Below are 24,856 nucleotides of genomic sequence, written 5' to 3' on the forward strand. Positions count from 1 at the left end.
GGGTTAGCCTCTACATCACCAGAGGAACAGAGGAGGTCTAGAATAAGGATACGGCTAAAGGCTTTAAGAACTGGTCTTCTAGTGCGTTGGGTACATAGAATTAAGGGGGCAGATTTCCGGGTGTTATAGAAAAGATTCAGGGCATTATGTACAGACAAGGATATGGAAGGATATGAGTAAAGTGGAGGTAAACCTAAGCGTTGGGTAACAATGAAAGAGATAGCATCGCTGGAGGCATCAATTGAGTCGGTCTCCGCGTGTATAGGGGGAGGGGCAAAGGAGCTATCTAAGGCAGGTTTAGCTAGGCTGGGGGGTCTACAGTGATATAGTACAATTAGAAATAACCGAAACAACAATAAACTAACCATGTTTGGGCTGAGGCTAAACATAAACAGGATGTAGTACCGTAAAAAGGAACAGTCCAGCAGATATCAGCTGTATAGCTGAGTTATCATAAGGTCCGGTGGTGAAGTACTAGTGAGTAAGAGGCCACGGCTAGCGTGTGCTAGCGGGCCAGGGCTAGCAGATGGATGGAATCTTCATGGTTAACGTCGTAACCACATCAGACGATTTTGTCGGCAGACCAGTCGTGTAGGATCGGCGGGGCTCCGTGTCAACACTAGGTGGTCCCGTCCGGTTGACAGAGAGGTAGATAGCCGGGAGATGGGCCTAGCTCAGGATGATTAGCCAGACCACAGCGTCCGTTTTGTTGTAGCTAGCTGGTAGCGATGAATCCGGAGTTAAAGGTCCAGTGATTCAGTGATTCCGGCGGAAAAACTGATATGTTCTGGGTCGATAACGCGCTGTGCAGACTGGCCGAATATCCGGTGATCAATGTCCAGTGATTAAAATTAATCCCGCAGAAAAAAAATCCAATGTTCTGGGTGAAACACCGCTAGCTGTGGCTAATAGCAAGTAGCTAGTTAGCTGGCTAGCTAGTTTCAACTGGAGATTCTAGATTCTAGATAAAGGTAAGTCAATAATAGAATCCGTTCCACATTGAGTGAGGCGGGTTGCAGGAAAGTATATCTTGTAGAAGGATGAAAAGTCTGATAGGGAAATATGTACGAAAAATAGGGTATTTACAGGCTATTTACAGACATACGATAAAAACACAACTGCACTACTACGCCATCTTGGAGGCATTGTCTAGGGACCAGACGGGCTGTTGGAAAGGAGCCCTGAGTACCACGGTGAGTTTCATCTATGATGATGAAGCTGATTATGCTATTTAATTATGAGCATTTGTGTGGTAGTCTTTGTGAAGACCACTCTCAAATTTATCATGGCTGTTATTCTTCTGTAGACCCAAACTACATCAACAACAGTGACCCAGGGAAGCTATGTATTCACAAATGTTGTCAATTTTGGTCAATGTCTTCCCAATAGGGCAATGAGCAAACAAAACAAACGTATTAAATTAGGAATGACAGAGTTAATATGTTGACTTCACATCAATTTCAGACTCAACAGGTCCAACGGTCAACAACGTTAAGGGTCCAAGTGTCAACATCAAATCCCACCACAGCCAAACACATTGATCTGAGATTACCTGGTGATTCACATGTCAACCATCAGACTGCATGTAAGTTACAACCCAACCCCCAAATCTGAGCCATTTTAAAAGTCATTTTAGAAGGTACTAAGTTTGATAATACCAGTTCTTCACCGTTCAAAAAGATGACTGAACTGCCTTTGTTAGGATACTGCTGAATATGTCTTTAACTACTCATTGCCACGGTCCTCTGTGTTCTTTCAGGGATAGTGCTTACTGTCATCTTGGTTTTCTCTGTACTTGCATTTCTCTTATTCATCTATATTAAGAAGAGAAGGAGAAGATCAAGAGCCTTTTGCATCAGAGGTGACCAGAATGATGAGCATTAGGGAGAATTTAAAAAAGTCAGACAGTCATGCTCATGACAGACCATCTGGTTTGACATGTTTGCTTAAAACCGCTTTAACTCTTCCATTTACTTTTTTCCTGTCCTGTTTTTGAATGGTTGTGGTTTGACACAGATAAGGAGAATACGCTGTGCTTCAAGGTCAGCCTTAAAGACTGCCTCCCATCAGACAATATCCTGTATACCAACCAACAGTCACGGAGCAGTAAGAGAGCAGAGGTTTCTCTCCTACAGTCAGAGACCAGGAGCCTAGAGGACCTTTTGAGTGAGTTATCAAGTGCTATTACTAATAGAACTACCAGTCTGCTGTTCATTGGTATTACTAGTACCTCTACATCACTACTGTTCCATAAGTTGCAAAATGGCTCAAGGTTTTAGCACGCAACTCGAATTTCAGCACAAATTGACATTTGGGTGGTTCCACAAAATGGGTCTCTTTTGTGTCTCGTTTATATTTTAAGTAGAAATTGTGCCCTATTTTTAACTTTAAGCCTGTTATATTAAATGAAGTGCCCTTTAATATAGACCACATGGATAATTCAAGAAATCAGATCTTTCAATTGAATAAAGACTTCAAACTATTCCTTAAAAAAATTTTTTTCAAAAGAAACAATGAACATCTAATAGTCAAATCATTTTTATTTTATTTTTTATTTCACCTTTATTTAACCAGGTAAGCCAGTTGAGAACAAGTTCTCATTTACAACTGCGACCTGACCAAGATAAAGCAAAGCAGTGCGATAAAAACAACAACACAGAGTTACATATGGGGTAAATAAAAACATAAAGTCAAAAAATACAACAGAAAATATATATACAGTGTGTGCAAATGTAGCAAGTTATGGAGGGAAGGCAATAAATAGGCTATAGTGCAAAATAATTATAATTAGTATTAACACTGGAATGCTAGATGTGCAAGAGATTATGTGCAAATAGAGATACTGGGGTGCAAAAGAGCAAAATAAATAACAATATAGGGATGAGGTAGTTGGGTGGGCTAATTTTAGATGGGCTGTGTACAGGTGCAGTGATCGGTAAGGTGCTCTGACAACTGATGCTTAAAGTTAGTGAGGGAGATAAGAGTCTCCAGCTTCAGAGATTTTTGGAATTCGTTCCAGTCATTGGCAGCAGAGAACTGGAAGGAATGGCGGCCAAAGGAGGTGTTGGCTTTGGGAATGACCAGTGAGATATATCTGCTGGAGCGCAGACTACGGGTGGGTGCTGCTATGGTGACCAATGAGCTAAGATAAGGCGGGGATTTGCCTAGCAGTGATTTATAGATGGCCTGGAGCCAGTGGGTTTGATGACGAACATGTAGTGAGGACCAGCCAACAAGAGCGTACAGGTCACAGTGGTGGGTAGTGTATGGGGCTTTGGTGACAAAACGGATGGCACTGTGATAGACTACATCCAATTTGCTGAGTAGAGTGTTGGAGGCTATTTTGTAAATGACATCGCGAAGTCAAGGATCGGTAGGATAGTCAGTTTTACGAGGGCATGTTTGGCAGCATGAGTGAAGGAGGCTTTGTTGCGAAATAGGAAGCCGATTCTAGATTTAACTTTGGATTGGAGATTCTTAATGTGAGTCTGGAAGGAGAGTTTACAGTCTAACCAGTCACCTAGGTATTTGTAGTTGTCCACATACTCTAGGTCAGACCCGTCGAGAGTGGTGATTCTAGTCGGGTGGGCGGGTGCCAGCAGCGTTCGATTGAAGAGCATGCATTTTGTTTTACTAGTGTTTAAGAGCAGTTGGAGGCTACTGAAGGAGTGTTGTATGGCATTGAAGCTTGTTTGGAGGTTTGTTAACACAGTGTCCAATGAAGGGCCAGATGTATACAAAATGGTGTCGTCTGCGTAGAGGTGGATCTGAGAGTCACCAGCAGCAAGAGCGACATCATTGATATACACAGAGAAAAGAGTCGGCCCAAGAATTGAACCCTGTGGCACCCCCATAGAGAATGCCATAGGTCCAGACAACAGGCCCTCCGATTTGACACATTGAACTCTATCTGAGAAGTAGTTGGTGAACCAGGCGAGGCAGTCATTTGAGAAACCAAGGCTATTTAGTCTGCCAATAAGAATGCGGTGGTTGACAGAGTCGAAAGCCTTGGCCAGGTCGATGAAGACGGCTGCACAGTACTGTCTATTATCGATCGCGGTTATAATATCGTTTAGGACCTTGAGCGTGGCTGAAGTGCACCCATGACCAGCTCGGAAACCGGATTGCATAGCGGAGAAGGTACGGTGGGATTCGAAATGGTCGGTGATCTGTTTGTTAACTTGGCTTTCAAATACTTTCGAAAGGCAGGGCAGGATGGATATAGGTCTGTAACAGTTTGGATCTAGAGTGTCACCCCCTTTGAAGAGGGGGATGACCGCAGCAGCTTTCCAATCTCTGGGGATCTCAGATGTTACGAAAGAGAGGTTGAACAGGCTAGTAATAGGGGTTGCGACAATTTCGGCGGCTAGTTTTAGAAAGAAAGGGTCCAGATTGTCTAGCCCAGCTGATTTGTAGGGGTCCAGATTTTGCAGCTCTTTCAGAACATCAGCTGTCTGAATTTGTGTGAAGGAGAAGCGGGGGGCATGGGCAAGTTGCAGCGGAGGGTGCAGAGTTGGTGGCCGGGGTAGTGGTAGCCAGGTGGAAAGCATGGCCAGCCGTAGCAAAATGCTTGTTGAAATTCTCGATTATTGTAGATTTATCGGTGGTGATAGTGTTTCCTAGCCTCAGTGCAGTGGGCAGCTGGGAGGAAGTGCTCTTATTCTCCATGGACTTTACAGTGTCCCAAAACTTTTTGGAGTTAGTGCTACAGGATGCAAATTTCTGTTTGAAAAAGTTAGCCTTTGCTTTCCTGACTGCTTGTCTATTGTATATTGGTTCCTAACTTCCCTGAAAAGTTGCATATCGCGGGGGCTATTTGATGCTAATGCAGTACGCCACAGGATGTTTTTGTGCTGGTCAAGGGCAGTCAAGTCTGAGGAGAACCAGGGGCTATATCTGTTCTTAGTTCTGTATTTTTTGAATGGGGCATGTTTATTTAAGATTGAGAGGAAATTACTTTTAAAGAACAACCAGGCATCCTCTACTGACGGAATGAGATCTATATCAATCCAGGATACCTGGGCCAGGTCAATTAGGAAGGCCTGCTCGCTAAAGTGTTTTAGGGAGCGTTTGACAGTGATGAGGGGTGGTCGTTTGACCGCAGACCCGTTACGGACACAGGCAATAAGGCAGTGATCGCTGAGATCCTGGTTGAAGACAGCGGAGGTGTATTTAGAGGGTAAGTTAGTCAGGATGATATCTATGAGGGTACCCATGTTTACGGATTTAGGGTTGTACCTGGTAGGTTCGTTGATAATTTGTGTGAGATTGAGGGCATCTAGTTTGGATTGTAGGATGGCCGGGGTGTTAAGCATATCCCAATTTAGGTCACCAAGCAGTACGAACTCTGAGGATAAATGGGGGGCAATCAATTCACATATGGTGTCCAGGGCACAGCTGGGGGCTGAGGGGGGTCTGTAGCAAGCGGCAACAGTGAGAGACTTATTTCTGGAAAGGTGGATTTTTAGAAGTAGAAGCTCAAACTGTTTGGGCACAGACCTGGATAGTATGATAAAAGCAAAGTGTAAAAGTAGGTGAGCTGGTTCTACTCTTTTTGGCAATTTTCTGGTGTTATAAGGTGGAAAACTAAGTGGGTCGAGCATAACCAGTGGTGTAAAGTACTTAAGTAAAAAATACTTTGAAGTACTACTTAAGTAGTTTTTGGGGGTATCTGTACTTTACTATTTATGTTTTTGACAACTTTTACTTTACTACATTCCTAAAGAAAATAATGTACTTTTTACTCCATACATTTTCCCTGACACCCAAAAGTACTCGTTACATTTTGAATGCTTAGCAGGACAGAAAATTGTTCAAGTCTAGGTCCAAGAGGCTTCTAAACAGCTTCCAGATGAAATCGTCAAACCTGTTAGTCAACCCTGATACAGTCAACCCGTTACTTTATTTGGCACTTAATATAGTAATTATTTTATTTAACCTCTTGAGATGGGAAAACATGTTTTTTATTAAGTTGACCGTGTGCTCTTCATGACAGAATGTTAAAATTAGGTGAAATCAGGTTTTTCTTCACCAGGTTACACTACCCAAAGGGGACTCATTTCGTGGAACGACCCATTAATACATGATTTACGCATTTGGCTCTGGATTGACACAAGTCAGCATTACAGACGCGTAACTCAACCTTTGTGATATTTCCCCTTGTCTCACCAGGTCCTGACCTCCAGTGGGCACCACTGCAGATGGTTCTGGACAACTTGGATGTTCTAGAGGAGCTTGTGATTCTGCTGGACCCGGAGAGCCCTGGGGTGAAGAACACCAGCCACCTAGCATCTCGCTGCTCCTTCCCCTCCACCTGGATCACCTACACCTACTCCCTGAGGGACAGCAAGAGCCCCCTGAGGGCCGTGCTGGAGGGGGTCACCACCAAGCATCCAGAGTGGACTGTAGGACACCTGGCCAGGCACCTGAGAGAGATGGACCGGAACGATGCAGTGGCGGTGCTCACCAAGCTCACATTTCTTAAGGTTGTCTAGTCTGGGTGTGTTCTGTGTTGGGTCCGGAAAAGATAGCTCCATCCAGATACAGCCGCGAGTCTCTACCCCTTGCCAAGGCACTGCTATATAACAGGAGGGCCAGTAGGAGGCATGCTTTCCTAGGGGACCCCAAAGTCTTTTACTCTGTGTTATACTTTAAAATAACCCTACCACATAGAACATACAGCTTTCTGAACCAGTTCTGGGAGAGGTCGTCATGGTAACTTCAGGTTTCCAACTAGTGCTTTCAATGCTTCATCGAACACACAGGCCAGCTCTGCAGGACATTAAAACCAAGTTACTCTTATTATATTATCATCCTCTTTTTTGCATTAGTATTCTTTAACATCGTTCAGAACAACTGAGGTAGAATCCTGGCAAGAGGTTGGGGAGTGGAGTGGGCATAGAGAAACGTACTGCTCTGAGCGATGTTCCCACATCCGGTTTTCAGCAGAAAAGGAAGCTAGGTTAAGGATAGCTGTATCTCTGAAAACCAGATGCATCCTGTTATTGGCAAACTCTGCTAAGGGTGTTAGATGATTGACACATGGGAATACAGGCTCCATCTCACCGATTGGTCGCGCAGGCAGGCGGGCTTAAGATCTTCCTTACTGGGTGTTAAATTCCAAAAGGACAGTGCTCATTTCCTTTAGAATATTATCTCTAGCTTGAAGGGTTCTCTGTAGTACGCAGATGGGAAGAATAGTTTGGACTCGTATGCTTGATATTCTCCTGTTATAAGGCCTGCCGAATACTAAGGCCTGCTGTACTCTCTCCATAAAAATTCTACCAGAACAAATAAATAAAATAAAAAACTTTTAAAAAAGACCTGCTTTAGAACATTGTCTTGTGTAAAGGCTGAAATGTAATACACAACTGTCCTCAAACATCAGGGTTCAAATAAAAGACAGAAAGAAGAGGAAACTGTGGGTAATTTTTGGTTAACTACTCTATCTCACTTAGGGCCAGACAACATAAAAAACAACTATATGAATTATGCATGTTGTAGAATGAAATGCCTATATGCCTTAAATGCTTATGGATTAGGAACCAATTGAAGGGTTAAAACAGAGCAGAGACATTTCTTTAGTGCAAATGCTGTACTTCTGATATACTATTAGTTATGGGTGGTTTGTGAATAGACTTTACTAATGCCATGTTCTAGTTCGCGGGTAAAAGAGAGTCATACTTGCTAGACTGTATCGGGCTGAAAGGGACATTTTAAGCAGAAGTCTGACTGAATAGTTGAATGGAAAACATTTCTTCGACAAATTTTAATTGTTATTACTTTATTCTATAGTTTGCGTAACACCAGTGACATATGCAACATAGTTAATGAATTCCAAAACGATAATTTGTATTTGTTGCGTGGAACAGTGGATTGCAGGTAGCTTTGACTATTACGCTGATGGGACAGCACCAACTCTTTGTGCTATATTTTAAATTAAATTAATGCAATAGGCTACAATTATAACATTATCAGAAAAAAGCACAAGCTAATGCAAAACAGCTATTACCTACAGTATGTCATTGATCCAATAATGATACTAAGATAATAGTAATAATAGGAATCTAGGTAGAAGATAAAGAAAATAAAATAATATTAAAAGGAAGGAACGTCTGATGTAACAGTGTGTGAGGAAATGGATACCCTAATAAAAAACTGTAAGACAGGAGAGAGAGGAGAGAAAAGAAAAAAGAAGAGAGAGAAGGAGAAAGAACCAAAATTAGGCTATCATTGTACACTGCAATATGATTAATATCAAAATAATTTGCTAGAACAATTATGGTTAAGGAAGGCATGAGGTTAACCAGCTTCCATGAGATTGCAATATTTTGTAATAGGAAAACAAGGTTCACCAATGGAAGCACAAGATGCTCTAGGATCTGATTTCATACAGACCTGGTTCATAAAACATTTAGTGGCCAAGGGATGACAGCCAATGTTGTTGTTTAGTTTTTTGAACGCATGAATCACGATGTGAATCATGTGTCCAAGGGGGGAGTACTGGTTAAAACAGAGTGACTGTAAAAGGCCGCTGTTTACCAGTACTAAAGGTAGACAAACATAAGTGGTGATTGGTTCATGACCTGAGAGCAGTAAATGAAGTAGTTCAGGATAAAGCAGAAGTGCCCAATCCACACACACGGTTAACAAACCTTCCACCAGATGCAAAATGGTTCTCAGTAATAGACTTATGTGGAGCATTTCTTAGTGTAACTTTAGCATAAGAAAGTAGACACTTGTTTGCGTTTACTTACGAAGGACAGCAGTTTATATATTAAAAAATATAAACAAGGAATTCGATTGAAACAAACAATTACTAGTTTGATGGAGTACAGTGGAATTATCTTAATGTTTTGGTTGTAGTTAAAACATTCGGGGGGCTGATTAAGATGTACTATAGTGAATGTTAAAGAAATGTACACTTTCTTTTCCAGGATAATTGGTGTTTCATTATCTCTCTTTGGAATGTTTCCTGAGTCTGAGCTGAGGAGAGCAGTGAGTAAAATTTGGCCGTAAGAGGGAGCTACCAAATTAAATCTTGGTACACAAAATGTTTGAAATGTTGAAAATATCATTAAATAATATCTTAGATAAAGGGGAAGGAAATGGAAAGACACATTCATTTACATGGGGTTGACTGACATCTGGCCTTTGTTCTGACTTTCTGGTGGGGCCTGATCACCCTCCCTAGAAAGCTAGAGACATTGTGTGAGATTGATATGTAGTGTGAAAATACTAATAATTAGGAAGAAGTTTATAATTTAGCAATAGGCCTATGTATAATTCATACCATAACAAGGACAGAGAAAGAGAATTAACTCTGAATGAGGGACATCTGTCGATAATACATTTTATTATTCCTTGAATGACTTTATGAGATACAAGTAAGTTAAGGTGTTATCAAGGGTTATTATTCTAATTTGATTTGGTGTTTTGATTTAACAGACAGTGTTGTTTTGTTCTTTGGGGTCTCAACTCTGACACTAATGAGCTATTGCATGCAAGCTAACAGAATAACGCATCTAACACCGCATGAAATGCTTACGGGTTGACATGCCTGTGCCGGTGCTTAGGGGACCATATGAGGGTCCGCCTCTATAGCAATTGGAAAGGGAATTAGAAGGGTATATCAGGCAACTAACTGTTATACATGAAGTTTTATACCAACAGGAGAGAAGCAGAGTTCTAAAACCAGAGGTGAATCCACCACGACCAGTGGTCCCGGGGGAGAAGGTCTACGTCAAGGTCTTTAGAAGGAAGTGGAATGAACAGAGACGTGAGGAGCCCTACGCCTTCTTCTAGGCTACACCAACTGCCGTAAGGATAGAGGGAAGTTCGACCTGGTTTCATCTAAACCACTGCACCAGAGTACCGCATGGAAACCGACGATCAGAGATGAGGAAGCTGAGGATGCCGAGACCCTAGTGACGAATGAAGGTCCTGAGCGAAAGGGACCAACGCCGGCCCGGAGTAGTGGCCCAGAAGTAGGTGGTCATCGTAGAGGGAGTCCTGAGCGAAAGGGACCAACGCCGGCCCGGAGTAGTGGCCCAGAAGTAGATGGTCATCGTAGAGGGAGTCCTGAGCGAAAGGGACCAACGCCGGCCCGGAGTAGTGGCCCAGAAGTAGATGGTCGTCGTAGAGGGAGTCCTGAGCGAAAGGGACCAATGCCGGCCCGGAGTAGTAGCCCAGAAGCAGATGGTCATTATCAGAAGAGAGCCCTGCTGGGCCCTCACAACAATAAGGACCACTTGATTGCCCTTATGGCAACCCAGAATGTCTGTATGGTGTAGTGGCAGGAGGAGGACAGGCAACAGCTGAAGAAAATTGGACTTGGCGATATCAATCTTTCAGATTGATATCCTGTTCCATATTACTTTAGTAGTGATAAAGATTACAAGCAGTAATTAAGGAAAGTAGGTGAGGCAACATTTAAATTGATTCTGAGGTTGGAATTAGGAGTCCTATATTGGACGCCTAGGGAAAACCTGGAATCCTAAAAAGATAGAATAGGCCTCTCTCATGTTTTCTCTATGTAGTATATGCATGTAACATAGGGTGTCCGGTTACAAGTGTCCATGGACATGTCTCTTAATCCCCTAAACAGGTTCTGCTTAGATTCAGAAAATGGTTATTAGGGAGGTGTCCGAGAGGGAGAGCAAGCATTACTAGCCTTTGTAAAACATAAGGGATGATATTATGAAGAAGAATATTTAGTATTTTATGTATTGCTTATGCAACTGCAAGATAACTGCCTTAAATAGATATTATGGTTAAAACAAAGCTGCACTCATAGGTTAATATTTTAAGTAGCAACACTTATGTTTATTTCAAGTAGAAACATTTATATTGTCACTGTTTTAATAAGTAATGTTTTAAAAATATAACCTTGATGCAAGAATTGGGCCTTATATCTAAACATGTTGATTTTTATGTTAGTCACTGCATATCCATGTATTCATATATTTGTTACTATATACATTTGCAGTGTTTGGGTGTAATGATATGGGCCTTAATTAGGAAGTCCCAAAGGGGGGATATGTGGGTCATTTTTGGTTAACTACTCTATCTCACTTAGGGCCAGACAACATAAAAAACAACTATATGAATTATGCATGTTGTAGAATGAAATGCCTATATGCCTTAAATGCTTATGGATTAGGAACCAATTGAAGGGTTAAAACGGAGCAGAGACATTTCTTTAGTGCAAATGCTGTACTTCTGATGAATGAAATTATCTATCTAATTCCCTGCAGCTGGTCTGGGTATGACAACGACATGTGATGGAGATGAAACTTTAGGAACAGATAAGGATCTGTATAGACCCATGTTGTTTCTCATTGCGGCTGTGTGGAGATAGGAGTAACAATGGAACTAGTGTTGTCACTTGTTTGTGCTTATGACCTGACACACAGTCACAAGGTCCAGGGAGGATGGCCGTTTGGGAAAGGTTTAAATGTATGTGGTTATGGACATGTTTAAACCATGTTTAAATATTAATGGATATGTTTATAATGTGGTATGAAATGAAAAGGGTAAAACAGAATGAACATGGTTGATACTTTATATTCCAGATGCATGCCTGCAAAGTGAATATAGTCAAAACAGAGTGTGATTGTTCTTTAACGTATGTATATAATTATTTTGAGTCACGCCACTAATAAGAGACAGAAGCCCCACTTAGAGAAACCCACGTAGCCCTCGTGATAAACCAACATGACACTGAAATATATATATATATATATAATTTTTTTTTTGGGGGGGTAGATCAGCTTAATATTGCAGATAGATTGTAACTTCCATCAATGTAATTGTCTGCATCACTTCCAATCCCCCATGTTTATAGTATATATATATATATATATATATATATATATATATATATATATATATATATATATATATATATATATATATATATATACACATATACATACATATATATACACTGCTCAAAAAAATAAAGGGAACACTTAAACAACACATACTAGATCTGAATGAATGAAATAATCTTATTAAATACTTTTTAGTTGAATGTGCTGACAACAAATCACAAAAAATTATCAATGGAAATCAAATGTATCAACCCATGGATCAAATCAAATCAAATCAAATTTTATTGGTCACATGCGCCGAATACAACAGGTGCAGACATTACAGTGAAATGCTTACTTACAGCCCTTAACCAACAGTGCATTTATTTTAAACAAAAAAGTAAGAATAAAACAACAACAAAAAAAAGTGTTGAGAAAGAAAAGAGCAGAAGTAAAATATAGTGACAGTAGGGAGGCTATATATACAGGGGGGTACCGTTGCAGAGTCAATGTGCGGGGGCACCGGCTAGTTGAGGTAGTTGAGGTAATATGTACATGTGGGTAGAGTTAAAGTGACTATGCATAAATACTTAACAGAGTAGCAGCAGCGTAAAAAGGATGGGGTGGGGGGGCAGTGCAAATAGTCTGGGTAGCCATGATTAGCTGTTCAGGAGTCTTATGGCTTGGGGGTAGAAGCTGTTGAGAAGTCTTGGAGGTCTGGATTTGGAGGTCCATGGAGGTCTGGATTTGGAGTCACCCTCAAAATTAAAGTGGAAAACCACACTACAGGCTGATCCAACTTTGATGTAACGTCCTTAAAACATGTCAAAATGAGGCTCAGTAGTGTGTGTGGCCTCCACGTGCCTGTATGACCTCCCTACAACGCCTGGGCATGCTCCTGATGAGGTGGCGGATGGTCTCCTGAGGGATCTCCTCCCAGACCTGGACTAAAGCATCCGCCAACTCCTGGACAGTCTGTGGTGCAACGTGGCGTTGGTGGATGGAGCGAGACATGATGTCCCAGATGTGCTCAATTGGATTCAGGTCTGGGGAACGGGCGGGCCAGTCCATAGCATCAATGCCTTCCTCTTGCAGGAACTGCTGACACACTCCAGCCACATGAGGTCTAGCATTGTCTTGCGTTTGGAGGAACCCAGGGCCAACCGTACCAGCATATGGTCTCACAAGGGGTCTGAGGATCTCATCTCGGTACCTAATGGCAGTCAGGCTACCTCTGGCGAGCACATGGAGGGCTGTGCGGCCCCCTAAAGAAATGCCACCCCACACCATGACTGACCCACCGCCAAACCGGTCATGCTGGAGGATGTTGCAGGCAGCAGAACGTTCTCCACGGCGTCTCCAGACTCTGTCACGTCTGTCACATGTGCTCAGTGTGAACCTGCTTTCATCTGTGAAGAGCACAGGGCGCCAGTGGCGAATTTGCCAATCTTGGTGTTCTCTGGCAAATGGCAAACGTCCTGCACGGTGTTGGGCTGTAAGCACAACCCCCACCTGTGGACGTCGGGCCCTCATACCACCCTCATGGAGTCTGTTTCTGACCGTTTGAGCAGACACATGCACATTTGTGGCCTGCTGGAGGTCATTTTGCAGGGCTCTGGCAGTGCTCCTCCTGCTCCTCCTTGCACAAAGGCGGAGGTAGCGGTCCTGCTGCTGGGTTGTTGCCCTTCTACGGCCTCCTCCACGTCTCCTGATGTACTGGCCTGTCTCCTGGTAGCGCCTCCATGCTCTGGACACTACGCTGACAGACACAGCAAACCTTCTTGCCACAGCTTGCATTGATGTGCCATCCTGGTGAGCTGCACTACCTGAGCCACTTGTGTGGGTTGTAGACTCCGTCTCATGCTACCACTAGAGTGAAAGCACCACCAGCATTCAAAAGTGACCAAAACATCAGCCAGGAAGCATAGGAACTGAGAAGTGGTCTGTGGTCACCACCTGCAGAACCACTTCTTTATTGGGGGTGTCTTGCTAATTGCCTATAATTTCCACCTGTTGTCTATTCCATTTGCACAACAGCATGTGAAATGTATTGTTAATCAGTGTTGCTTCCTAAGTGGACAGTTTGATTTCACAGAAGTGTGATTGACTTGGAGTTACATTGTGTTGTTTAAGTGTTCCCTTTATTGTTTTGAGCAGTGTATATACATATATATACACATATACATACACATATACATATACATTTACATTTACATTTTAGTCATTTAGCAGACGCTCTTATCCAGAGCGACTTACAGGAGCAATTAGGGTTAAGTGCCTTGCTCAAGGGCACATTTACGTCATTTAGCAGACGCTCTTATCCAGAGCGACTTACAAATTGGTGCATTCACCCTATAGCCAGTGGGAAAACCACTTTACACTTCTTTTTTTTTTCATACACACACACATACACACCCACATACATACATACATACACATACATATCCTTTAAAAATATATATATATTCCCCTTTATTACTTTCCAACCCCGCCACCCTTTCCCTACTTGGAGTAAACTAGTGAACAACAATGCTTAGGCCTCTACTTCCAGCTTATACTTACTATCTACATTTTATGGACACAGTCAATTTTACAATAATTACATTTTGTTTGTTCTTTCTCCTGAACTTCTTCTACTCTCAACCTCTCCGATCATTTTCATTAAGCCCATCCGGTTTGCTTCTATATGCCATATCTTTCTAACTGTGCTCCTTCACAAAAGCTCCCAACCTACAACCTATACACTTATTATGGACACAGCGTGCCTACATTATTAGTTATCATGTTATTGTTTGTTGTTAGTTGTTATTAGTCCCATCCTTCAACTCCATTCAACACCTCCCATCTATCTTTTAAAACCATCCATATAGGATTTCTATATGCCATATATATTTCAACTGTACTGTGATGTCTTACAAAAGTTGTGAACCTTTCTATTCTCATTGTTTCTACAGATTGTGAATTGAAAATAAATATTTTTGCTAATAGTATTATTATTTTATTGATCGATTGACTATGACTTTTCAGATCACCCAGTAGTGCTATCTGCAGGGTTAGCTCCAGGTAAATATTGCAATCCTTTAGCCATTCCTGGACCTGTGTCCAAAAACAAGCTACAAATGGACAGTACCAAAACAAATGATCTAATGATTCTGTCTCTTCGCAGCAAAATCTGCAGAGCTGGGAAGATTGTATCCCCCATATAAATAGCATTCTATTGGTAGCAAGAATTTTATATAATAATTTAAATTGAACGATTCTAAGTTTTGAATCCGGTGTCGTTTTGCATATCAGTTTATAAACACTATGCCATGGGATCAGTACGTCAAAAATCTCTTCCCAACTATTTTGCAATCTATATGGGACGGCTGTCAATCCTTTGGTCCTTAAATGAAACTGATATACTTTTTATTTATCACAGTTTTCCTTAACCAATTATGTTCTTTAATGCAAGGCCGACAGACAAGTTCCTTACTTTCTCCCCCTTCCACTTTCCTCTTCCATTTTTGCGGTAAGGCTGCAATTATTTGGTTGTAATTTTGGGTAGAGCAGACATTTCCATATGTTTTTGTTAGCTGCATGTGCGACATAACTCCACCAGTCCTACCGATGATATCATTTACAAAGATTATACCTTTTTTTCATTTTGTCAAAAAAAGTTTTTTGTCAATTAGTATATTTGAGTTTAACCACAATATTTGTTGCATTATTTGTTCTGTCGTTTCTGGAGGATTAAATTGAAATTGCAACCAACTTTCTATGGCTTGTTTTAGAAATAGTGATATCTGGGAGATTATTTCCTTTTCAAATAACTGAAAGTGAGTGGTTGTAATCTGAATAAAGGGAAAAAGGCCATTCTTGAACATTGGGTGAGACAATCTTACTAATTTGCTAGAGAACCAGTTCGGATTTACAGTTTTTTCTGAATGCTTAAGCGCTAATCGTGAATCTTGTAGCACAATTTCTAAAACTATTAATACGTATAGCAAAACCACTCACTGAGTTTGCAAAACTAAAAGCACAAACACTGCTTTGCACTCAGTTTACAATTTTGTAAAACACACTTTGCAAAACTGTAGGCACAATTCACTGCACAACACTCTTTTTGCAGAACTTTAAACACAACTCACTGCTTACACTCAATTACCAAATTTCCAACACACTCCTAGCAAAATTATACACATGTATGGCTATCATTAACACTATTTTGCCAACTGTCTGGCACACTTGCACATGTGAAAACTGTTGTAGATAATTAGTTCACTTTGCAATCAGCCTAAGCACTATAAATAAGCCACATGTAAGCTGTCTGTGTGGAGTACAATGGAAGGAGCAGTAAGAGGGAGAAGAGTGAGAATCAGAGGAGGCCGAGGAGGCCGAGGGAGAGGACGTGGAGTTGAAGAAGTTGGAGGAAGAGGACGTGGAGTTGAAGAAGCGAGAGGGTTAGAGGAAGTTAGAGGAAGAGGACAAGGAGGAGCAAGAAGAGGGACGAGGAGGGGAAAGAGGAAGGGTAAGAAGAGTAAGAAATAGAATAACTGATGACATCAGAGCTACAATAGTGGACCATGTCATCAACCATGGGATGACCCTGAGGGAAGCTGGCCAACGGGTTGAGCCTAATTTGAGCCGCTACACTGTGGCAAGCATCATTAGGACATTTCGAAATGAGAATCGGTAACTACTTTGTAGCACTGCCATACTCTAATGAGAAACACAACAGTACCATACATGCAAAAATACTGAAATTGTTACTTTACAGAATTGCTAGACGTCCAGATGTTGGGGGCAGAGGAAGAATGTTCACTCCAGAGCAAGAGACCCATATAGTGAACATGGTGATTGCCAATAATGCAATAAGACTGTGCGAAATACAGCAGCGCATAATTGATAATGACACCATCTTTCAAAATATACACAGTGTAAGTATTTCTGCACTAAGTCGTGTACTTGCGTGCCACAGAATAAGAATGAAGCAAATTTACAGAGTTCCTTTCGAGAGAAACACAGAACGTGTAAAGCAACTGCGATATGACTATGTGCAGGTAAGCTATAGTGTCATTGGTTCTGAATTTGGAAGTGCATACTGTAGTGCTGTGCATGGGCCTGATGTGTTGCATTTGTTTTGTCTTGTCCAGAGAGTGATGGAACTAGAAGCAGATGCCATGGGACATGAGCTACTTTTTGTAGATGAGGCCGGTTTTAACCTCAGTAAAACCAGGAGACGTGGCAGGAACATTATTGGACACCGTGCCATCATCAATGTCCCAGGACAACGTGGTGGTAACATAACCATGTGTGCAGCTATAAGCCAAAATGGTGTTGTTCACCATCATGCAACCTTAGGCCCATACAACACTGCACACATTATTGCATTCCTGGACACCTTACATGACATGCTCACTGTTCAGAGACCAGAGCATACCCGATATGTCATCATATGGGACAATGTTAGTTTCCATAGGGCTGCTTTGGTCCGCAACTGGTTTACAGACCACCCATTCTTCATGGCACTCAACCTCCCTCCATACTCTCCATTCTTAAATCCCATCGAGGAGTTATTCTCTGCCTGCGCTGGAAAGTGTACGACCGTCATCCTCATCAACAGGTAGCCCTTTTACAGGCAATGGAGGAGGCATGTGGAGATATTGACCAGGCATCATGTCAGGCCTGGATACGGCATTCAAGGATATATTTTCCCCGGTGCCTTGGACTGGAGGATATCGCATGCGATGTGGACGAAATTTTGTGGCCGGACCCAGAAAGACGACATGATGTAGGCTGATTGTTTTTCTTTTTTTTGTGAAATTACTATTTTGTGTTCTGACTTTGTCTTGGTTTTGATGAGTGTGAATAAACACCAATACTTGAAGTTTGGATCCTTGTATGTTTACATGACACTATGACAAAAGTATGACCTCAAATTGACATCTGTACACAGAGAAAGCAAAAGCCAGATGTGTTTTGTATTCATACCATCAGTGTATAGTTGGCACATTGTGTGCTTAGTAGATGATGGCTTGTGTTTACTGTTTGATACGAAAACACCATTTTTAAGAAGGTGTGAAGAGTTAATCTAGCTGTGTTCGCTTTTGCAAGAGAACTACAATGTTTTGATAATTGGGTGAAAGGTTTTCTTATTTGTGTGTAGTGTTTTGCAAAAATAGCCAATAGTTACAAAAAATGTGCTTAACCAATCAGAAAAAACTGTAAGTACAACTTTTGTATGACTGAAGCTTTTAGTGATAGGTCTAATGCTTTAATATTTAATAATTTCTGTCCTCCGTTTAATTTTGTCTGGCTTGCCGTTCCAAATAAAATGGAATATTTTTTTCTCATATAATTTAAAAAACTGTTCGCTAGGCGTAGGCAAGACCATAAGCAAATAGGTAAACTGGGATAATACTAAAGAGTTAATCAGGGTGATTTTTCCACAAATTGACAGGTATTTACCTTTCCATGGTAGCAAGATCTTATCTATTTTTGCTAACTTTCTATTATACTTTATTGAAGTGAGATCATTTATTTCCTTTGGGATATGTATTCCGAGTATATCCACATCACCATCAGAACATTTTATTGGTAAACTACATGGTAATGTAAAATTTTATTTTTTTGTGATCCAATACGTAATATAGTACACTGAAAGATGTTATTCATTCACTTAGAGAGGAGTGATCATGTGTGTTGTATAAACTTGACTATGTATTTGTGTCTGTATATAAGGAGAGCTTGGAGTCAGGGCAAGTAGCTACTCCATGGACCAGCTCGGCTTTCGTTACTTCATGTAATAAAAGTCTATCTTGATTCTACAAAAACTCTGGGAGAACTTTTGATTTTTAACAAGTATAGTGATATTAATCCACAACATAATAAGGGAAGGAAGATTTCCCACAAGACCACCACCGTTTATACAAAGCACAGCTAGTTTCACCAGTCCAAAATCTGAACAGAAACATGAATAACTACAACTATTCTAGAGCTCAAGCAATCTCTTATTGTAAATATGTGAACAACAGTGTGTAGATTTGATTTCCTAATACGTCTGACTGAACTGACTGACAGCGTTGTCTAAAGTTGTACGACAGCAAACGTTAAGGTGCTGAGTGCATTCTCTCCCTGTCTAGGTTTTACACAAAGACATGATTCTCTCTTAAAGTAATCCTACTGAGCAACTTACAGTAAAGTACTGGCCTAACACTATGCTTGAGATCTCCAGCGCACAGGGGTGCTGTCAGTCCACACAGTCGGGTATATTTAGAGTTTATAATGCATCTCTCAGTGGTGTAACTTGGACAGTGTTCCACCCTTTGTGGATTGCAGAGAATGTCAAAGTCAGTACTTTGTTAACTCCACTGAATGTTGAGAAATAGGGAGTCTGGATGTTGTTAGTTCACTAAAGATGTGCAACTGTAGCGCAGCAAAAACGTAGGCCTAATATTATTGCAAAAGGAAATATACTTTCAAATAAAAAAAGACGCACTGAGGTTTCCAGCTAAATTCGTCACTCTTGGATTGGGTAGTGTTTGCTACATACAAAAATGGTGAAGGGAAAGTTCTTAAAGATATGATTTAGCTGCAGCAAACTCTCTTTAAGGGTGACACTAACCGTTATCTAACCGTTTAACTGAACATAATGGAGGTCCCTTCCCCAGTCTGTGTGAGAGGGGAGTGGAGAGTGGATAGAAAAATATGTATTATTTGCAGGGTCTCTGACCTTGGAGCCTCCAAACCTATGGCCCATCGTATCTTAATAGCACCATGGTTCTCTGAACAGTCAACGCAAAGCAAATATGTACAACCTGATGCATGATGAGCACTGTGAAATATAATTTCAAATAAATAAAACAATGATTAAAGGATCAAGTAAAGATGGAGATATGGCTAAGGGATCGACTAGAGAGGATGGAACCAACATGATTATGGGTGTCGAAATTAACCCCCCCCCCCCACACACACACACAAAAAAAGATAAGGAATCACTCCAAGTCTAGCTTTTCTGGTCCACCCTTATTTCAACAGAAAGGGCTAGACGTTATGCATCAAGGAAAATACCTTCATGTAACATAGAACCAGCATAACCACAACAGATGTCTGCAGCGTTCAGTATCCTGTTCTCAAGAAAAAACCCACGCTCTAACGGTAGCTACTTCCGCCCTTTCCTGTTATGAACTTGCCAAACCTCTGGCAGGTGCATATTGGTTAGGAGTCAATGTGAGCTTATGGATGCATGTCCCTGTGCGGCTCTCCTCTTCCCTCTTGCTTTCCATCTCCTGGTCCTGGTTCTTCTCCCAGTCTCGTCGTAGTGGCTCATCTTCTCATGTATTTTCTCCTCCCCAACTCCCAACCCAGTAAAACCTTAATTTAAGGCTTTTAACCTCTGTTGTTTTTCCCTGTTGCCTCTGGTCTCTCACCCCCCTCCCCTAGTGCCTTGTTCCCCCTGCAGGGACTGTGGCAGTCCCACGTCCTCCTCCTGCCCCTAGTTGAGAAAGCATCTACATTTCCGGGCCCAAGTTGCAGTTGAGCTTGCTTGCTGGGTCTTCGATGGGAAACTTGTAGTCGTAGGTGAGCTCCTCGCCCCGGGAGACTTGCGCAGGGCGAAGATGACGATGTGCTTCTGGCCCTCCACATTGATGACGCGTGAGTAGCAGTTGGGCTCGCATGAGTGGTTTATGAAGCGCGGCATTGCCGTGCATGGTGGCGTCCACAACGTCAAAGTCATCGATACGGAACATGTAGCAGCCGATACCCAGTGGAGGAAGGAGGGAAAAGAGACAGGGGACTTAGTTTTAGTTTAAGGAACATGTATTATGTTGGTATCAATAATATTTATTCATTCAATCCCACAATTAGTGGATTTTAAAAAAGTCCACCAACTAAGGTCTCGTTGGGACGAACCATAGGGTTTATGTTGTCTCCTCAACCACACTCTGAACTGATTGATCTCACCTTGCCATCGTAGTACTTCTCCCGCTTGTCTGTGAGCACTGAGCGAATGACGATGCCAGCATACTCGATGACCATCTCCTGAGCGTCGATGTTCCTCTTGCAGAACAGACCTCGCTCGTGGATAGCAGACCTACACCAGAGATCAGAGCGAAATGTCAGAAGAGGCTCAAGCATGAACAAAGGTTTCCATAGCTAATCTCCTTGGCTATTAAAATGATGCAAAGGATCAGATTTTGAATTGTATTTAAATTATCTGATCCTGAGTCAATGGGAATTCATGTTACTCATTTTGCAGCAGAATAACAGACTTCACTATGACGCTTCTTGAGGGGGACTTAAAAAGGGAGAAGCAGGAAATACAAACCATGCCTCTGTCCCTAGTTTGCTGTGACAGCTGTAGAGAACCACAGTGATGGCTTCCTATCCAGACAGGCCGCAACTGACCTATTGTGGGGTCAGTTGGCCCCCCACTGAGAAACACATGAGCTTTGTCCTCAGCCCCTAAGGGGGGACCAGGACTAGTTGTGTGCTGACCTGTCCCAGCTAACAGCCTCCTTAGATGTCCTCTCCAGATGTCTGAAGCGCATGGCCATCGGGACCTCCAAGCTAGTGGCACGTCTAGGAGAAAAGGGATAAGCAGAGAAGATGATGATGTGCTTCTGACCTTTCAGGTTGAACTCTGAGATGAGTCTCTAAAGACTCAAAGCTATAAGAGGGTAGAACACATTTTTAACGTTGCTTGTTAGGGGGAGGTAGTTACAGAAATGACAGAATGGTTAAGTCACAGCTATAAAACGATTGTGGAAACCTGTAGTTGTATAGCTGGCTCCTTTGTTACTCATCAGTCTGAATGAATACATTGATATGTTATGTCTACCAACTTATAAGTGGATCATTTGTTGATGTGAAAGTTGGTTTTTAAAGGAATGTACGACAAGTTCTAAGAATGTTCCGCTGGACAAGATCTTTCATGGACTAGCTCCTGCAATATTTAAGCCAGTTTCCTTTTTTAAGATGTTAGCATTAAGCTAGCTTCCTTTGTGATTACCAGCATACAATAACTCTATAATCTGACCTTGTGGATTTGAGTGGGACTTCATCCTCCTCCTCATCGTAGGGGTTGATGTCAGGGAGCTGGCGGTGCTGGGAAGCCAGGAAGTTGAACATGTCGAAGGTGGACTTCCTGTAAAAGAAGACAGGAACAAGGTGTTACGTAAAATTTTACAGTATGCAGGCTTAACTTTCTTTATCATAGTTTTTTTTTGCCCAGCACTGGTGTAGAATTTGGGAGGTGCACATCACCCACACATTCTTCATATGTTAATGAATGGAGCAGCATAGACGTCATACAGGTCTTATTTCTAGCCTACTCCGACTGTGGAGGTGGAGATGATACTCACATAGAAACACAGCCAGACATAGACACATCCATTGTTCCTCTAAACCTAACAGCTGTCTACATTCAAAACAGATATTTCACCAATATTCCACACAGAGAGTCTAGCTTCCACTTTGAGGTTGAAAACCACCTACAGAGGGGAAAACCCAGATTCTCTAGAGATTTGCTAGACTTTAGTGGTATGGGTTGACCAACTGCAATGTAAGGACAAAGTAATACCTGTTCCCACCATTAAACTTGTAGTTATTCACCAATTGTCAGAGATTTCCAAATGAATACGTTTTTATTTATTAAACTTCTTCCAATCTACGACTCATGATACCTAGGAAGTATTGGTGAAATGTTTACAAGATATGTAAGATGAATCTGTAAGACAACTCAAACTCAATTTCCAGATTACATTCCAAAATAATGACTTTCCTTCTATTTCTATATTTAACTTCCAGGGCCCCTGTAGTGGACAGAACACCAGGACACTGACCTGAGGTAGACCTCGGAGCTGGCGCAGCCGGAGGGGTTGACAGGAAGGTCCTCCTCTTGACTGATCTGTTTAAAGAAGCGGAAGGCGTGGCTATGGCAGCGGCCGGCCCCCTGGAGCTGCTCCACCAGGAAGACCACCGTGTCGTGGAGCAGGCCCAGCATACGGGCACCTGTCATCCCAGAGAAGGACAGCTGCCTCAGCCTGGCCCCCGGCCGCGCCGCTTGGACACAGTCTATCGCTGCCCTCCAGGCCACTGATGAGGGAAAGGAGAGGGAAGAGGAATGAAGAGAGAGAAGTGTAAGGTATGAGTAACACAGGATAACACACAAATGTAATACATATGGAAACTAGCCTACATTTACTGCTAGATGGTTTATTACACAAGAGAAGTTCATTCTAGCCAAGTACGAGAACAAGTATATTTCAAAATCGTATGTTGAGTCATATGTAGAAATAGTGGGTATTTGTGCAGAAATCATTGCCTTGAGAATTGGGTAACGCAATTATTTATAAATGAACACTCTACAGATAACAGACACATAAAGTCTATTTATTTGCTCTTCCCTCCCTGAAACCTCACCCTCTATGCTGTCTGCCTTTACACTGAAGCCGTCGTCGCTTTTGATCTCAAAGCAGAGGTAGGGCTGGTCTCGGCTGGGGGGGCACTCATCGTCCTCGTCTGAGGGCAGCAGCTCATCATCTGAGCACGATACAGCACCTGACAGGATGGAAATACCTCAGGGTATTTTCAAATCAGGCAGACATGTTTACAGAGTACAGGTATAAGAAGTATCAGTCATCATAATCCAAGTCATCGTCATACAGACATACTGTTCATACGGCACCATTACACATAAGTACCTGAGTATTTGTTCCAGTCAGTCAGGGCACTGCGGCCCACTGTGTCCCAGTTCTGTTGTTTACCCATGTCCCCCCCTAATCGAGGTATAGCCAGGCGGTCCCAAGGCCCTGGCCTGTGAGGAATACAACAAAAGAAAACACTGAAATCGACTGGATACAGGCTGTATATCACTCACTGTATCAGATACACACTTCTGTTAGGACAGAAATGCAGTGATGACAATTGGAGAGCATCCTGCAAACTAGGAGCTGTATTGTAGATTGCCATAACCGCCACCACTCATTTACCAATCTCAGTTATAACTTCAAAAAAGGTTACTATGCATGACCTGCTCTTTATAGTTACTGACCTCTACATAGCCTATTGACAGTTCTATTTCAGGAGTAAAACGCCTTGTTCCATGTGCCATATCATACTATAGGTTATGTGTTATACTAGTAGGGAGTGGTAGAGTTAAGCATAAGGTTAAAAATAGCCAGACGTGATCTTATTGACACTAAGGAGATGAGGCCCACACTGGAAACATGAGTTACGTGCCATTATTCTACCAAGAAGGAGAGTGATGTAGTGCTGCATCAGATGACCTGGCATCCACAATCCCCCGACCTCAACCAAATTGAGATGGTTTGGAATGAGTCGGACCGCAGAGTGAAGGAAAAGCAGCCAACAAGTGGTCATCATATGTGGGAATTCCTTCAAGACTGCTGGAAAATCATTCCAGGTTAAGCTGGTCAAGAGTGTGCAAGGCCAAGAGTGTGCAAAGCTGTCATCAAGGCAAACAGTGGCTATTTGAAGAATCTCAAATATAAATATATTTTGATTTGTTTAACACTTTTTTGGTTACTAAATGATTCCGTATTTGTTATTTCATAGTTTTGATGTCTTCACTATTATTCTACAATGTAGAAAATAGTAAAAAATTAAGAAAAACCATTGAATGAGTAGGTGTTCTAAAACGTTTGACTGGTAGTGTATGTAAACTCAGCAAAAAAAGAAACGTCCTCTCACTGTCAACTGCGTTTATTTTCAGCAAACTTAACATGTGTAAATATTTGTATGAACATAACAAGATTCAACAACTGAGACATAAACTGAACAAGTTCCACAGACATGTGACTAACAGAAATTGAATAATGTGTCCCTGAACAAAGGGGGGGAGGTCAAAATCAAACGTAACAGTCAGTATCTGGTGTGGCCACCAGCTGCATTAAGTACTGCAGTGCATCTCCTCCTCATGGACTGCACCAGATTTGCCAGTTCTTGCTGTGAGATGTTACCCCACTCTTCCAGCAAGGCACCTGCAAGGTCCCGGACATTTCTGGGGGGAATGGCCCTAGCCCTCACCCTCCGATCCA

The 24,856-nt window shown here is 42.0% G+C and overlaps 1 protein-coding gene and 1 pseudogene across 2 annotated transcripts; one reads left to right on the top strand and one right to left on the bottom strand.

Annotated features, from left to right (window-relative positions):
- The first annotated feature begins 1,087 nt into the window (after positions 1 to 1,087).
- Positions 1,088 to 11,549, top strand: LOC121586127 (IGF-like family receptor 1). 2 transcript variants are annotated; one of them, XM_041902623.2, is made up of 4 exons: positions 1,088 to 1,585; positions 1,760 to 1,861; positions 2,017 to 2,166; positions 6,172 to 11,549. In XM_041902623.2, the coding sequence occupies exons 1-4, from the start codon at positions 1,441 to 1,443 to the stop codon at positions 6,492 to 6,494; spliced, it is 720 nt and encodes a 239-aa protein (XP_041758557.1). In that variant the 5' UTR covers positions 1,088 to 1,440; the 3' UTR covers positions 6,495 to 11,549. The 2 variants fall into 2 exon arrangements, with proteins under 2 accessions (XP_041758557.1, XP_041758558.1); XM_041902624.2 differs by lacking the exon at positions 1,760 to 1,861.
- A 6,859-nt stretch (positions 11,550 to 18,408) lies between these two features.
- On the bottom strand, positions 18,409 to 22,880 carry LOC121585345 (annotated as a pseudogene).
- Positions 22,881 to 24,856: the final 1,976 nt, after the last annotated feature.

Source organism: Coregonus clupeaformis, unplaced genomic scaffold (assembly GCF_020615455.1).
Source record: "Coregonus clupeaformis isolate EN_2021a unplaced genomic scaffold, ASM2061545v1 scaf0096, whole genome shotgun sequence".
Taxonomy (NCBI): Eukaryota; Metazoa; Chordata; class Actinopteri; order Salmoniformes; family Salmonidae; genus Coregonus; species Coregonus clupeaformis.